The sequence below is a fragment of the Emiliania huxleyi genome (genome assembly GCF_000372725.1).
Source record: "Emiliania huxleyi CCMP1516 chromosome Unknown EMIHUscaffold_151, whole genome shotgun sequence".
NCBI classification, from domain to species: Eukaryota; Haptophyta; order Isochrysidales; family Noelaerhabdaceae; genus Emiliania; species Emiliania huxleyi.
Window position 1 is genome coordinate 161,756 of NW_005201080.1, and position 14,320 is coordinate 176,075.

At 66.8% G+C, this 14,320-nt stretch overlaps 6 protein-coding genes across 6 annotated transcripts; 4 read left to right on the plus strand and 2 right to left on the minus strand.

The window, feature by feature from the left end:
• Nucleotides 1–1,077: 1,077 nt before the first annotated feature.
• Nucleotides 1,078–1,485, plus strand: EMIHUDRAFT_46555 (hypothetical protein; the record flags this gene model as incomplete). The annotated part of the gene is made up of 1 exon (XM_005786415.1): nucleotides 1,078–1,485. A coding segment is annotated over one exon (408 nt), but the record flags the coding sequence as incomplete, so codon positions are not given.
• Nucleotides 1,486–2,567: 1,082 nt separating this feature from the next.
• EMIHUDRAFT_71492 (hypothetical protein) lies at nucleotides 2,568–4,423 on the minus strand (the record flags this gene model as incomplete). The annotated part of the gene is made up of 6 exons (XM_005786416.1): nucleotides 2,568–2,927; nucleotides 3,046–3,174; nucleotides 3,283–3,380; nucleotides 3,526–3,647; nucleotides 3,925–4,088; nucleotides 4,256–4,423. Coding segments are annotated over 6 exons (1,041 nt in total), but the record flags the coding sequence as incomplete, so codon positions are not given.
• Nucleotides 4,424–6,848: 2,425 nt separating this feature from the next.
• On the plus strand, nucleotides 6,849–7,710 carry EMIHUDRAFT_228898 (hypothetical protein; the record flags this gene model as incomplete). The annotated part of the gene is made up of 3 exons (XM_005786417.1): nucleotides 6,849–7,311; nucleotides 7,354–7,613; nucleotides 7,684–7,710. The coding sequence occupies 3 exons, from the start codon at nucleotides 6,849–6,851 to the stop codon at nucleotides 7,708–7,710; spliced, it is 750 nt and encodes a 249-aa protein (XP_005786474.1).
• A 269-nt stretch (nucleotides 7,711–7,979) lies between these two features.
• EMIHUDRAFT_228899 (hypothetical protein) lies at nucleotides 7,980–9,365 on the plus strand (the record flags this gene model as incomplete). Its single annotated transcript, XM_005786418.1, has 4 exons — nucleotides 7,980–8,687; nucleotides 8,852–8,918; nucleotides 8,993–9,102; nucleotides 9,249–9,365. 4 exons carry the CDS (start codon nucleotides 7,980–7,982, stop codon nucleotides 9,363–9,365), a joined length of 1,002 nt encoding a protein of 333 aa, XP_005786475.1.
• Nucleotides 9,366–10,600: 1,235 nt separating this feature from the next.
• Nucleotides 10,601–12,440, minus strand: EMIHUDRAFT_111419 (hypothetical protein; the record flags this gene model as incomplete). The annotated part of the gene is made up of 4 exons (XM_005786419.1): nucleotides 10,601–11,003; nucleotides 11,532–11,705; nucleotides 11,778–12,037; nucleotides 12,138–12,440. 4 exons carry the CDS (start codon nucleotides 12,438–12,440, stop codon nucleotides 10,601–10,603), a joined length of 1,140 nt encoding a protein of 379 aa, XP_005786476.1.
• A 263-nt stretch (nucleotides 12,441–12,703) lies between these two features.
• Nucleotides 12,704–13,588, plus strand: EMIHUDRAFT_228901 (hypothetical protein; the record flags this gene model as incomplete). The annotated part of the gene is made up of 1 exon (XM_005786420.1): nucleotides 12,704–13,588. One exon carries the CDS (start codon nucleotides 12,704–12,706, stop codon nucleotides 13,586–13,588), a length of 885 nt encoding a protein of 294 aa, XP_005786477.1.
• Between the last annotated feature and the right edge of the window lie 732 nt (nucleotides 13,589–14,320).

The following is a 14,320-nucleotide window of genomic DNA, read 5'->3' on the forward strand; positions in this document are numbered from 1 at the left end:
TCGCGCGGCGGCTGCTTCCGTGATTGGCTCGCCTGGCACCGAGCGGTGGGGGTCGGCCACTTTTTGCTGTACGCCAACGCGCCCGAGGGGAGCTGGGTCGAGGTCGCAGCTCGCGCAGAGGATGTGACGCTCGTCAACTGGCCGTGGTGGGTGAAGGGCGGCTTCAAGGATAACGTCAAGGTGCACCTCGCAAGCTTCGCCAAACCGGCCACACTCGGCCGCAGCTCGCGGCTCTCGGCTGTAGGCGCAGCGCGCGCAACTCAACCACGCGACCTTCGCCTTCTCCCGCCGCGCGCGCTGGCTCGGCTACTTTGACGTTGACGAGTTCTTCCTCCCCGCGCCATTGGGACAGGCGCCGCCACGCCGCAAGCACGCGACGGCGGCGCAGCTGCTAGACAGTGCCGCGCGGGACTCCAGCACAGTGGTGGTGCCGGCACGGGTGGCACAGCACCCCGACACATGCAGCCCCGCCTTCCTCCCACCCCTCGGCCACGCGTTGACCACGCGCCTCGCCAGCTGCCGCGCCTACCACGCCGACCTTGGCGGGTGGGAGGCGCACGCAAAGATCTTCCGCCGGCGCGGCGCGCCGTACCCCATCACCAACCCGCACGCCGTCACCTTTGCAAACGAGTCCCAAGTCGACGCGTCGAGCTGCCACTTTGTGCACTTTGCAGCAAAGTACGGTTGCAGGGCGGCAAACGAGACCCGCGAAGTGCCCCCGTCCCAGCTTCTTCGAGGGCCAAACGGGCAGCCATACACCGCCTCCTGCGTCGCCTACGAGGCGATCGCCGAGTCGGCGCTGGTGGCCGCCGTGGAGCGCTCAGTCTGGGAAGAGACCCGGACGCGTTGACATAAACGTTTCACCTTTCTCTTGTTCCCTTCGGGAGACTGAGTGCGAAGAAAAGAAATCGCCGTATTCGTTGAGATCGGCCCCTCCATCCTCCCTCCCTGACAACACTTCTGATGTATCGCGTCTCCTCCTACACCACGCCCCGGTCGCCGCGTAAGCGTTCGCCGCACAAGTTCGGCCGATCGCAGTCGTCGACGAGTCTCGACAGGCGGAGCGCGGCGCACAAGCGGCTCATCTTTCTTGATGTTGATGGCGTGCTGCACGACGCAGCGCCAGCGTCGGACGCAGAGATGTTCTGCTGGCTCCCGCTCCTCGCTGAGATAATCGAACGCACGGGCGCCGGCGTCGTCCTCTCCTCGAGCTGGCGGGAGTGGCCAAAGGCGGTCGCCTCCGTCTCGGCCGCGCTAGTGACGCGCGGGCTGCCGCCGCTGCTGGGCTGTACGCCCTCCCTTCTATTCAAGGGCCGCGACGCGGAGATCGGCGCCTGGCTCCTCGCCAACGAGGCCTCGCTCGCGCCCGGCTGCCGCTGGATCGCGATCGACGACATGCTGATGCCTACGCTGCAGGCGCATTTGGTGCGCACGCGCCCGTCTGGGCTCAGGGAGACCGACGTCTTGAAGGCGGTCGATTTGCTGATGTTCGGCACGGTGTCGACGGGCGAGCCTCCCCCTTCAGACGACGGCGGCTTTTCGGGCGGCGCGAGTACGCATTCTCGCTCGAGCGGAACAGGCTCCAGCGACGCAGAGCCTGGGGCTGCGGGCGGCGCCCTCACCGGCAGCGTGTCGCTCAATTTGCGCACTTGGGCGTGCCGCTGCGACTTCTGCTCCCTTCAGAGCCGACGCGCCGATCAGCTCGCTAGTTCACCGCTGCTCCGGCTCGCCCGGCGGTCGGCGGTCATGTGAGGGACGGCGTGATTCTCTACGCATGCAGGCATGGCATGGATGTGCGTGTTGTACGTGCGTTGTACCTCGAGTTGAGCCGCGCTCCTAGCGACGTGTAGTCGCGGCGGGTTGTGCGCTGGAGTGAGAGGTGAGGGCTAGGCTACGGTCTATCGTGGCAGAGGTTCAGTGTCGCACTGACCTCACTGTCGCATCACGTGCCGGTAAGCGGTATATCTCTCTACACATGGTGTCATGCTCAACCGCTCATCACATGCTACGAGAACGTAATGATATCACATGCACATGCACATGCACATGCACATGCACATGCACATGTGCATGCACATGCACATGCACATGCACATGCACATGCACATGCACATGTGCATGCACATGTGCATGTTGTTTCATGTGCATGTGCGAGCTGCGACCAGTGTGCGACCGCATCGCGGACATATGGATCATGGTCGCAGCGCCTGGCGCCGTGGCCGGCAGGCTTGGCCGGGCTGCTGGCAGGACTCCACAGGAGCAGTCCCGTGACCACCCCGCGCCACCGGGCCGGCCTTGGAGTCAGAAGTGACCGGTCGGCGGTAGCTCTCGCACTAAAATCCACTTTTACTTCCGTAGTAACCGTGCCGCACCCCGCCTGCTGCTCCTGGTCCTGCTGCTGCGGCCCGGGCGCTAGCTGGAGAGCCGCCTCTCTCGAAAATGTGCAAGGACAGATAAGGGCCGTGCGCGTGCGGGGACTGCCCGATCCGCGGGATATGCAGAGAGGAGCGACGAGAGCAGAGGCGCACTGGCCGCGCACCCGCCGCATGGGGGAGATGCATCGTTAGCTATGCATGGGACAACAGAGAGTCGGAGATGGAGAGAGAGAGAGAGAGAGAGAGAGGGAGAGAGAGAGAGAGGGAGAGGGAGGGAGGGAGGGAGCGGAGAAGAGAGTGAGGAGGGGAAAGGGAGCGGCTTCGCTCACTTGGCGGCGAGCTTGGCCTCCGCCTCGAGCCGCTTGTTGCGCGCCTAGTCTCGGGTCCTCCCGTGTCCTCCCGTGTCCTCTCGTGTCCTCGCCCCCGCCGAACGCCGCGCGCCTCAATGGCGTCCTGGCCGAGCCTCCAGAGCACAGAGAACATGAGGCCCTGGCAGCCGTTGGAGATGATCTTGGTCACCAGGCCTCGGAAGAGGAGGCCGGAGATGCCGTCCTGCGGAAGGCGCGAGGGGGGGGGGGGGGGGGCGGTGGGCCAGGCGGCGCAAGGGGCGGGAGGGTGGTCGGTTGGCGTTGGCAGGGGAGGGGGCGGGGCGCCGCGCCTTTGCAATGACTTGCTGCAGCGCCTGCCCGTAGCCGATGGGCACTTGCGAGGTTTGTGTCGTGGTCTTGATGACGCGGATCGAGTTGGAGCAGGTGTCGGAGACGGCGGAGGAGCAGAAGCCGAGCAGCGCGTTGCGGGCCTGCGTCGCATGGCGGGCGGGGACGTGGAGGCGGCAAGGCGGCGGGCGGGGCAGGCGGGCGGGCGGGCGGGCGAGGGGCGGGCGCACCAGGTACTTAGGCAGGTCGACGTGGCGGTCGACCTGCGGGATCTGCGCGTTGAGGAAGTTGTACGTGTAGAACCACGGGTAGTGGCCCACGAAGGTGGCCGTCATCGCGCCAATCGAGCCTGCAGGCGCGTCGGGTGGACGGGTCGGGGTCGGGCGGACGTGCGGCGAAGGCTGAGGGGTCGAGGGTGGAGGTGGAGAAAAGGGGAGAGGGGAGGGCGGCGAGGGCGGCGAGGGTGGAGGTGTCTCGGACGTGTCGCTCGTCACCGTGCCACAGCACTCCCACCCCGCCCTTTTGGATCTTTGCGCGGAGCTTGCTGAGGCCGTCGGCGCCCTCGACCTGGAGGATGGTCTTGCACGCGTCGATGGGCATCAGGAAGATGCGGAAGCTCGCCGCGGCGGCCGACGAGGCGACGGACTTCACCGCGGTGGGCAGGTTCTTCGTCTGTGCAGCGGGTGAGGGCAGCGTCACTGGCCGGGGTGTGTTGTGAGGCGAGGGAGCGGGCAGGGTGGTGGAGGAGGGTGTGTTGTGAGGCGAGGGAGCGGGCAGGGTGGCGGAAGAGGGCTGTGCCGGCAGCGAAGTGTCAGGCAGGCGAGGCCTGGCACAGGGGGGCGCTAGAGAGCGTCTGTGCGGCGCGTAGCGAGGCGGTGGCGGCCCTCTGTCACGGGTGCAGCGAGGACAGTGGAAGCGTGTGGGGAGTGTTTCGCGCCTCTGCGCGCGAGTCGAGCAGCGCAATCATGCCTGCGTTGGAGGCGGTGTCTCCGAAGCGCGAGAGGGGGCCCTGGATGAGGGCGGGGCCGACGCCGCGGTAGAAGCGAGGGATGCCGCCCTGCGAGGGCAGCGCCACGAGGGGAGGGCGCGCTCAGCGCAAGAAGAAGCATGGGTCTCCTTACGTCCTTGCCCGGGGGCCGTCTCCTTGGTTGAGAGAGGGAGAGGGAGGCGGCGAGGAGAGGGGAGCGAGTGGCTGGAGCTTGCGGCGGCAGCCGCGAGTCGCACCTCCTTGTAGAGGTGACGCAGCGCCTCCAGCGTCCCCATCCCTTTGGCGTACTGGAAGTTGACGGTCGTTCGCATCCACATGAGCGCTCCCACCTGGCAGAACATCGCAGCCGCGCCAGCCACGCCACCGCCCAGCGCCCGCTTCCCAGCCTTCCTCAGCGTCTCGACCAGCGGCTCAGCCTCCTTCTCCGCAGGCTGTGGGGTGGGGGCGTGGCAGTCAGAGACACTGAATGCTTTGGCGTGCGCCGTGGGCGGCGCGGTTGCGTGGCGGCCGCTGGGGTTTCCGGGTGCGCACCGAGGCAGCCATGACGAACGTCCGTGTGGGACCGTATACGCTGTTCAGGCCGAACGACATACTTTGGGCAGGGAGCAATCAACACGAGGTCGGCGACGATGCACTTTCGGGCCGCACGCGAGCTGGATTCCAATGTTTACATTTTTATTGATACAAAGTGAATCTGTGTCTTGAGTTATGTGTACGCCAACTCAGGGTGTGTGGCAGCCAGCTGGCTGTGTGTCTTGTGAGCTTGTTTGTGTCTGTGTGTCGCTCGTGCGTGTCGTCATCATCTGTCTAGCGTCCACCCATACCGCGTTGGTGTCCAGTCCGAGCCTGGCTGTTCTTCACCTTTCTACCTACCTACCTACTAGGAAGGTCCGTCCGAAATTTCTTTAGCCAGTGCGCCACAGTGCGCGCTCGCTAGTTCCGTGCCCAGTGTGTGTGTGTGTGCTCGCGGGTGGAGGTGGAGGCTGGAGGCGTGGTGGGTCTTTGAGTTTATTTCATGATGGACTACGAGGAGTGGGGGTCAACCGGGAGGCAGGGGGTCAACCAGGCGGCGGAGGACCGTGGGCCATCGCGGGGACTGCTGCGTACGGAGGGCGCGGCAGATTGATCCGGATGGTCTCACCCGGTGGGAGGCACCGAGGCGTCTTGGACGCTCAGCTCTACCTTAGCTCCTGAGGGGCGCGTGGTTCTAACCACGTAGTAGGACTACAGCCCACCACAGACACCCTCCCCCACTCCTCACGTGTGTTCACACCCTCACCCTCTCCTCTCTCCTCTCTCTCTCTCTCTCTCTCCTCTCTCTCCTCTTGTCTGTGCTGTCTGCCTGACTCAGGCACTCAATCTGCCGATGCGTGATTGTGTGTGGGCTGCTCCGAGGGGGCCCTCTGTGCGATCCGACGGGTAGGGGGGCTGTGCCCGGGCGGTGTCCGGTGTGGAGTCCCCTTCTGATCCCGCCTGGGATGTTGGGTGTGAGGTTGTGGCGGCTTCGATCCCAAGGGGGGGAGCTGATCCCACTCAATAACCAACTCTCAGGGGCAGTAGGTGGGCGAGCTTCAGGCACGCTCATCTCGATCGTCAAGACGTCGCTACGCGCGGTCTTCCGCGGGGGGAGCTGCGTCGACGGGTGCGGGACCGCGGCGCAGCCAGTGCCGCGGCGAGGCCTCCGGCTGTTTGCGGCGGGCGGCTTGCTGCTCGCGGCGATGGCGAAAAACTCGTCTCGCCACACGCCAAGGGCTTATGCTCTGGCGAGACGTGAGGCGCATGCGCCCAGGAGGGGAGGGGGCATGTGTAACGACACTGCTAGAGATGCCTTTCGGGGCCCAGAGATAAAACTTCTGTGATGCCATGCGTGACCTAGTAGTGTCCCCAGCTATGGGCGCGTCCACGTTGGAGCCAGGTGTGGTGTGGGCGCGAGAATAGCTCCGCCGTTCATGGAGGCAACCGATGCGAGTCGACTGGTGTGTGTCGTCGTGGTTTCGTATCAAGAATACTCACTCACACACCGTGCCCAGTGATGTGCGAGCGGTTGTAAAATTCTTTTAAAGCAACATGAAGTTGAAGAAAGAAGAGTGGTTTGGCCTGCACAAGCTTTTCAAACAAAAAGGAAAACAGAGGGTCCCCAGCACTTTGCGTTTCCGGAAATTTCCAGGTGGAGGGAAAACAGACAGAGGGTGTTTGGTGCTCCATTCTGGAAACTCGCAAGTTTCCCTGAGTCTGAGAGCTGGTCTGGGGCAAAATCTGACGCAAAATTGAGGAAATCGGCACGACACCCAGGCGGTCGCAGGGTATTTTCCATCCAGGTCCTATACCCGGGGTTTTCCAGGTATACCCGCAAAATACCCGGTGTTTTGCCGATTTGGCTGATTTTGGGCCCAAACCAGCCTCAGACTCGGCTCAGAGCCCGGAAAATTTGATGGTTTCCCCGGGAAAATAGAGAGGAAAAGAGAGGGTGCTGTAGAGAAAAAGGAAAGGAAAAGAGACGGGGTGCGAGAGGAAAAGCTTGTTCAGCCTAAAGAGTGGTCCTTGCGCGAGGAGAGCTGTATAAACTCGATCGAGGGCCAAAATACGCCGCGAGGAGGGCGGAGGTTATTTCAGCCGCTGGTTTTTCTTTCTTTATTGACCTTGCGCTCGTGGTTTTCTCTTTCGGCGATTTTCGGCCGGTCTTGGCTCGCGATGCGCAGAGCGCCCTCCAGCTGTCTCTGCACCGCCGCCGCCGCCGCCGCCGCCGCGTCCAGCGCTTCCTTCCGCGCCGCCGCGCCGCTCCGCAAGCTCGTCGTGAGCGGGCGGGAGGTTCGGGTGCGCCAGCATTTTATGGACGTGCCCGTGCCGCAGGCTCGCCGGCGTGCGGCGGACCTGACCGGGCTCAAGGTTTGGCCCTGCTCCCTCCGGCTGCTACATCACTACGAGTCGGACGTGCTGCCGCGGCTGCTGCAGCGGCGCCGCGCCTCCGGCGACGACGCGCCGCTGCGCGTCCTCGAGCTGGGCTCAGGCGTCGGCGCGCTGGGGCTCGGGATCGCGGCGGTCGGCGGCGCCCGCGTGGTCCTCACCGACCCGGGCGTCGCCGTCAACCTCGCGGCCGACTACTCCTCCAACACCCTCGAGTGGCTCGCCGCCAACGTGGCCGATAACGAGGCGGCGCTGCGGGAGCGGGCGCCGGCGGTGCGGCGGCTGGTGTGGGGCGACGAGGCGCACACCGCGGCGCTGCTCGCCGAGTTCGCCTCCCCCTTTGACCTCGTCGTCGGCACTCAACGCCGCTCTGCGGACGGCTGGACGAGTGGCAGCGGCGCCCTCGCACCGTGACGTGACTGTGCGACAGGTGCCGAGCTGCTGTACGACCCGGACCAGTACCCGGCGCTGCTGCGGGCGCTCGACGCCTTTGTGGCCGGCGGGACGCTGGCCCTGCTCGGCTTCACGCACCGGCACGAGGGCGAGCCCGCCGCCCCTCTGAGGGCGCGCTGCGGGCCGATCGGGCGCCCTTCACGCCCATCGGTGAGCACAGGCGAGCGGCGCTTCTTCGAGGGCGCGGCGGCGGCTGGCTTCCGCACCGCGACGCAGTGGCGGGAGGGGGAGGGGGCGGTGCCGCGCTGGGCCACCGTCGAGATTGAGCGGGCCGCCGGCGGGGCGGCCTGGTCGCGGCTGCCGCGAGGCGGAGAGGAAGAGGAAGGGACTATGACTTAGTAAAAGAGAGTATGTGAGGAGGAGCCGCCACCACTGCCGACAAAAATCCCTTGTGCCTTGAGTATGAGATGACGATTGTGGGGACGAGAAAAAGAAAGAAAGAAGCCGCCAGACAAGCCAAGGGAGGGATGGGAGGACGGCACGCCGCCACCACACAGGGATTTTAAGGAGAGGGGTGTGGTGCCCTTGCCGTCGGACCCTTATTTTCGTGCGCATCAGCCCTTCCGGGCGATCCTGGGCGACCCACCAACGACCAAAGCAGAAATGCGGGCCGACAGCCTGACGCTCGCCGATCGCGTCGCCGGCGCCCTGTGGGGCATGTTCATCGCCGACGCGCTCGCGATGCCGGTGCACTGGTTCTACGGAGGTGTCGCGCAGATCCGTCGGGTATTCGGTCAGCCCATTGCCGGCTACATCGCGCCGCTCTCGCAAAAGGGCTCGTTCCCCGAGTCGATAATGGCGCTCTCTTCGACTGGAGGCGCCGGCCGCGGCGGCAGCGACAGCGACATCGTCGGCACCGTCATCAACCATGGCAAGAAGGGTTTTTGGGCGCGAGGAGGAGGGTATCACTATCACTGCAGTCTCGAGCGGGGAGAGACGACTCTCGAGGGCGAGATGGCGCGGCTGGCGATGCGCTCGCTGACCTCCGGCGGCGAGGGCGGCTTTGATCTCGACCGCATGCAGCGCGAGTACGCCGACTTCATGACGACGCCGGGAAGCCACCGCGACGCCTACGCGAGCTCGTACCACCGCATGTTCTTCCAGAACCGAGCGGCGGGCAGGCCTCTGCGCGAGTGCCCCTCAAACGACGGGCACAATGTGGACGCGATCGACGGCCTCGTCATCCCTGCCGTCGTGCTGCTGGGCGGCGCAGCGCGGCCCGAGGGCGAGGCTCTGCTCGAAGCGCAGCAGAGCGTGCGGGTGACGCGCTCGTCGCCGCGCGTCGAAGGGTACGTCGCGGAGCTCTCGGCGGTGCTGCGCGGCGTGCTGCGCGGCGAGCAAACGGCGGCGGAGGCGGCGCAGGCGGCGGCGGTGCGGCGGACGGGCCGGCGGATCGAGGCGGGTTGCGCCGTCCACGCCGGCGATGGCGCGCGCGCGCGTGCGCCATGACGCGTCCGCGACAACATGACCCTCAGGCGGACCCACGCCGCCCCGACCCGGTGGTGGCGTGCTACATCGACGACAACTTTGCGTCGTTGCTCGGTTTGCGCCTGGCCTCGAGTGCTAGTCCGTCTCGGGCGACAAGCCGGTGACACACCTTGTCGATCTGCCTGCAGGCTTGGCGGCAAAGTACACGTCCTTCTCCGAGGCGCTCCTCGCCAATGCGAACGCGGGCGGAGAGAACGTGCATCGCGGGCTAGTCCTCGGCGCTCTGATGGGCGCGCAGGTCCGGGGCGGGAGGACGAGAAGGAAAGAGAGGGAGACGGCCTGCAGCCACGCCCAAACTCGCACGAAACTCGCACGAAACTCGCAGGTACCTCGGGGCGGTTCTCCCTCCCGACGGACCTCATCCCGACTCCGGCGCCTCCCTAGGTTGGCGCCTCGGGCATCCCTGCCGAGCTAAAGGCGGGCCTCTACCACCACGACGCCATCGCGGCGGAGATCGACGCCTTTATCGCCGCGCGCGTCTCCGGAGGCTCATGCACATGACACATGGAAGCGTGGGCATGCAGGACATATCGCCGCCGGAGAATGCGCCTCAGAGCTCAGTACTGCAGCATGGTAGAGCATGCTAGGAATGTTCGGCACGGAATTGGAGCCGCGTTGGCGCTCCAGCAACCAGCCCGGACACCCCTCAGCGGACAGAGCGCACAGCGGCGCGCGACGCTGTGGGCTGTGGCTTCCCGGACTCTCGACGCTATAAACGTGTATAAAAAAAGCTGCGCCGCGCGGGTTAAAAAAATCCTTGTATGTTGTAGCCGTAATATTCCCCTTGGAGCGATACGCTAGTCGCCTAATTGGTGGCCCTCTCGCGGCGCGGCCCTCCTTTGCTGAAGATCGTGGCCTCGCCCGTTGCCCAGCTCGCCCGCGGCCTGGCTCGCCTCGAGGCTCGGCGGCCGGTGCGGCTCGTCGTCCTCGTCGCCGAGACTGGACAGGAACGCGTCAAGCAGGTCGTCGAGGAACTCGTCCTCCCCCACCACCTAGCAGACCCAAGCGAGTGGCCGCCGGGATCTCGCCCTGGCTCCCCTCCCCAACCAAGATCGTCTGCCTGCGCCCTAACCCAGCTCCCGTGCCCCACCCCGGTCTACGCACCTCAAACTCGGGCGGCGCGTCAAACAGCTCGCCGCCGCCCGCCGCCAGCCCGCCCCCCTTCGCGCCAAAGGCAAACTGCTCCGCGTGCGGGTGCGCGCAGTCGTCCGAGAAGGAGGGGAGGTGCGCCTGGCCAGGCGCAGAGATGTGCGGGCCGTCGGATGCAGCAGGGGGAGGAGGGCCCCGTGGCCCGAATCTCTCGCCCTATGGCCGGCCTTGTGCGTGTGGACCACGGGGAACCCCTCACGACCTCGGCGTAACACACGGCGGAATCTCCGCCCAAGCTCGGCCCGATCTCGGCCCGATCTCGCGCCTCCACGTAGAAGCCGACGGGCAGCGGGACGGAGAGGCGGGTCGGGAAAGCGCATGGCGGGCACATGCCGAGCAGGTAGTCGCACACGCCTGAGCGACCGATCCGGTGGCCGGGCTCGACCCACGGGCTGCCCGGGGGATGCCGAGCGTGCAGGCTCGCGGCACACCAGAGATGTGCCGGTTGATGGGAGCGAGCAGCCGCATGACGACGCAGAACTGGTCGAGGGAGAGCGGCAGACCCCAAGAGCACGTGACGCGCGCCGACGCCGGGCGGAGGAAGAGGCCGAGCACCTTGCCATGTGATTTATCATCATATCCATATGTCATAATGACAAAGAACATCGGAGGAAGAGGCCGAGCACCTTGCCGCCCTGCGCGAACCGCTGCAGCAGCGCCAAATCGCCGGCGCTCGACGGCTTGTCGTGCTGCTCGCTGTCGGCCGCCGCAGCCTCGCTCGCCAGCAGCGCCTCTGTGTGCGCGCGCCGGTCGGGCGGGGTGGCGATGACTCCCTCGCGCTCGCGCAGCCGCACGTTGAGCATGCAGCGGCACTGGTAGCGCGCCGACGAGGCGGCAGCGGAGGGCGCGCCGGCGTCGGTGCTCGGATGGCCCCACAGGTCGCACTCGGCCATCAGCGGCACCAGCTCAGACACAAACCGAACGCCCGAGCCGCCGACGCCGCCGCCGCCGCCGCCGTCGCGCCCTCCGCCACCGCCGCCGCCGCCGCCCCTGCCCCTCGCCGCCGCTGCGGGCGACAGCTCGCCCTCCACGCGCAGGTCGGCGGGGTGGCGCGTGAGGGCGCACTCCGCCTGGCGCGGGCGCGTCATGGGGCGCGTCACGGGCGCGTCATGGGGCGCGTCGTGGGCGAGTCATGCATGCAGCACGTGCATAGACATGTACATGTAGGGGCGTGTGGGCGCGTGATGGGCGTGTCAGGTGTTGGGGGCGTGTCGTGGCGGGGGCTGTGAGGGCGGCACTCCGCGGCTAATGGACGAGCTCGTTTCTTCCTTAGGCGCGCCTGGTCGGAGGTCTCGCGCTGCAGTCCGGTCTCGAAGAGGCGAGAGGTCTGCTGGCGGGTCAGCTGCAGGTCCGGCTTGAGAAACGCCCACGTGCGGAGGTACTCTGCCGTCCGGCGGCGCTGCTGGTCCACCATCAGGATCTCCGGCTCGCCTTTGTCATTTGCACTCCTCCTCAGATTCTGATCTCAAGGTCACCCACCGTCAAGGATCTCCGGCTCGCCGTAGCCCGCGTCGAGACATATCTCCCCATATCTCCCCATATCTCCCCATATCTCCCCATATCTCGCCGTAGCCCGCGTCGAAGCGGATGATGAGCGAGAGGAGGCCGCGGTGCCAGGTCAGCGCGTCGTAGTCGAGTCCGGCGAGGGTCGAGTCGACCCTCACCCGGACGCCCCTCTTGCGGATCCGGTACCTACGGTGCGCAGCGCACGTGCTGCGAAGACAGCAAGCACCCTTGCTTGGAGCAGCTCGGCTTGTCAGACACGTGTCGGAGGGGAGGAAGCGGCGCAGCAGCGTCGCGACGCCGAGCATGTACGACCCGATCCTCCACGCGAGCACCTGCGCGGGGAAGGTTTCGAGGAGGAGGTCCGCAGAAGGTGCTGCGACAAGGCCCGGCCCCTCCTCCACGCGAGGCGCCGCGGAGAAGTCTGGCATCGAGCGCAGCGTCCTGAGCACCGTCTCCCTCCGCCCCGCCCACCGCTTCTGCTCGTCGAGCTGCACGGCGAGGTGGATCTCGCGCAGCACCTGCGCGCGGGCACGGATTCGGCGCCAGGCTCGTCTGGCGCGCGGGAGACCGCCACCCGGGCTGGCGTCTCTCTGCGGCCGGCGCCTGCTGCGCGGCGACCGCCTTGGCCTTCACGTCGGCCGCCGCGTCCGCACCAACGCAAGCCTGCACGCACGCCATCGCCTCCTCCATGGGCGTCCAGTTGCCCGCGGAGCGAGTGTTGACGTCGAAGCCCGCGGCGAGGACGCAGCGCACGGCGGCGGTGTCGACCCGCCGGATCGCGAGGTGCAGCAACGAATCGCCGTGCCGGTCGAGCAGGTGCAGCTCCGTTGGCCGCTGCAGCAGAGCGAGGCGCAGCGCGTCGAGCTCGCCGGCGTAGACGAGGGAGAAGAGGTCAACTGGATCCGCCAGCGCTGCGGGCATTGCACTCCTGGCGCGCGCGTTTTTCTTTTTGCCATCTCGACCGACTGCCCCAGCCACTCCGCTGTGAACACCGAGGGGCCTCGGTCTTCAGAGCCCCCTCTGCTCGGTACGAACTCTGTTCACACCGAGTAGCCTGGAGTGGCTGCGCTATAGCAGACAGGAGACAAGGCCGCCGCGCTCTTCGCGCTCTTGGCGCTCGCACATTCGACTGTGGAGGGTCAATCCGGTCTCGCTCGCTGTCACCACGCACCTCTGCCCCTCCCATGGAGCTCGACACGTTTCTCTACTACTGGGACGAGAGCGACGGGCCGCAGTGGCAGGGCTGGTGGATCACGCCGGACCGCGTAGGCAACGACCGCTTCTTTGCCTTCTCTCGCGGCGCAGCCGCGTCGCCCGACGAGTGTCGGTCCTGGCGCGGCGGCGACCGGTCGATTGATATGTGCGTGGCGAGCTTGGGCGGTGGCGCCATGGGCGTTCGGGCGAGCGGGCTCGGATTCGAGGGCGTGTACGAGCGGGAGAGCGAGGAGCGAGGGCATGGCAGGCCAGCGTTCCGGCGGACGCGCGACCTGACAGCGGCGGAGGCTGCGCGCATCGACGCGGCGAGTGCGGCGGCGCCCTCCACTGTCGTCTACAGCCAGCAGATGACCCTCGCTGACCTTCCTTCATCCTCCGAGGAGGCGCCTGCCGCCATCGCAGTGGGAGTGCCGCTCGAGCTCCCCGCCGCGGTGACGCCGGCGGCGGCGCTCGAGTGGGTGCGAGGCGGCGGGGAGGAGGGCGGGCAGCACGCCGGCGCGGCAGGCAGCCCGCCGGAGGAGGCGGCGGCGGAGCCGATGCTGCGGCTGTCGCTGCGAGTAGAGAGCGCGGCGGAGCTGGACCAGGTGGTGCGCAAGGAGGCGGCGGAGCGGCTCTCGCTGCCGGAGCTGAGCGACGAGGAGTCCCCGCTGCCGGTGGGGTGGGTGCTGGCCGAGAGGAGCGCCGCGCCGGTCAGCGGCACCGTGCGGCGCTTCTTGCTCCTCGCGGCGCACCAGCTGGAGGAGGAGCTGCCCGAGTCGTACCGCTCGCTGCCGCAGGTGCGCGAGCTTGCCGCGAGCCTGCGCCGGCTGGTTGTCGAGCGGGGCTTCACCCTCTGCGTGTGGGCCGACGGCTGAGGTGTGCAAGTTGTGTGAGGGGCTGCGCGTGCCCAAATTTACCTCTGGTGTACCCTACCCCCAGAGGAAGTGCAACCACCGACGGTCCGCGAGGGCTGGATTCCGGCTCCTACCCAGATAGGGGGTCTGTTCCCCACACGGTTAGACCCTATGCAATAGGTAGGTAGGTCCGGTTTTGACCGCCCCAGAGGGCCCCGCAATAGGCTATGAATAGGTAGGTACGGGCTACGCCTACGGCTCTAGCTGGTAGGTGGTGGTGTGGGGGGGGGGGGGGGGGGCCCTTTGGGGGGGGGGGGGGGGGCCCCTTCCCTCCCGCGGGAAAACCAAAAGGGGCGTTTAACCCCCCAAAAAGGGCCCCCCCCAAAGCTTGGCCCCCCAGGGGGCCATTCTCTTTGGGGGGTTCCCAAGGGGGGCGCACAACCCCCCGGAAAAAACCGGCCCCCGGGGGGCCCTGGGAGCCTTTTCCCAGGGGAGGGCCCAACGGGGATTTTTTGTTTTCTTGGGGGGCCCCCCAAAAAGTAGGTAGGGGGGGCACCGAACCCGGGGGTTGGCCCCCCCAAAAAGGGTAGGCCGGTTGGGCAAAAAAATTTGACGGACGGAAAAAACCCCCCCTTTTATGCCTGACCCTGGGGATGCCTCTCTGGGGGGGAACTGGGGCGGCCACCTCCGGGGTTGCAAATTCCACGGGGGGTCCCCTTCCGGGGAAAAATCCAAAGCCCGGGGTTGTCCCTT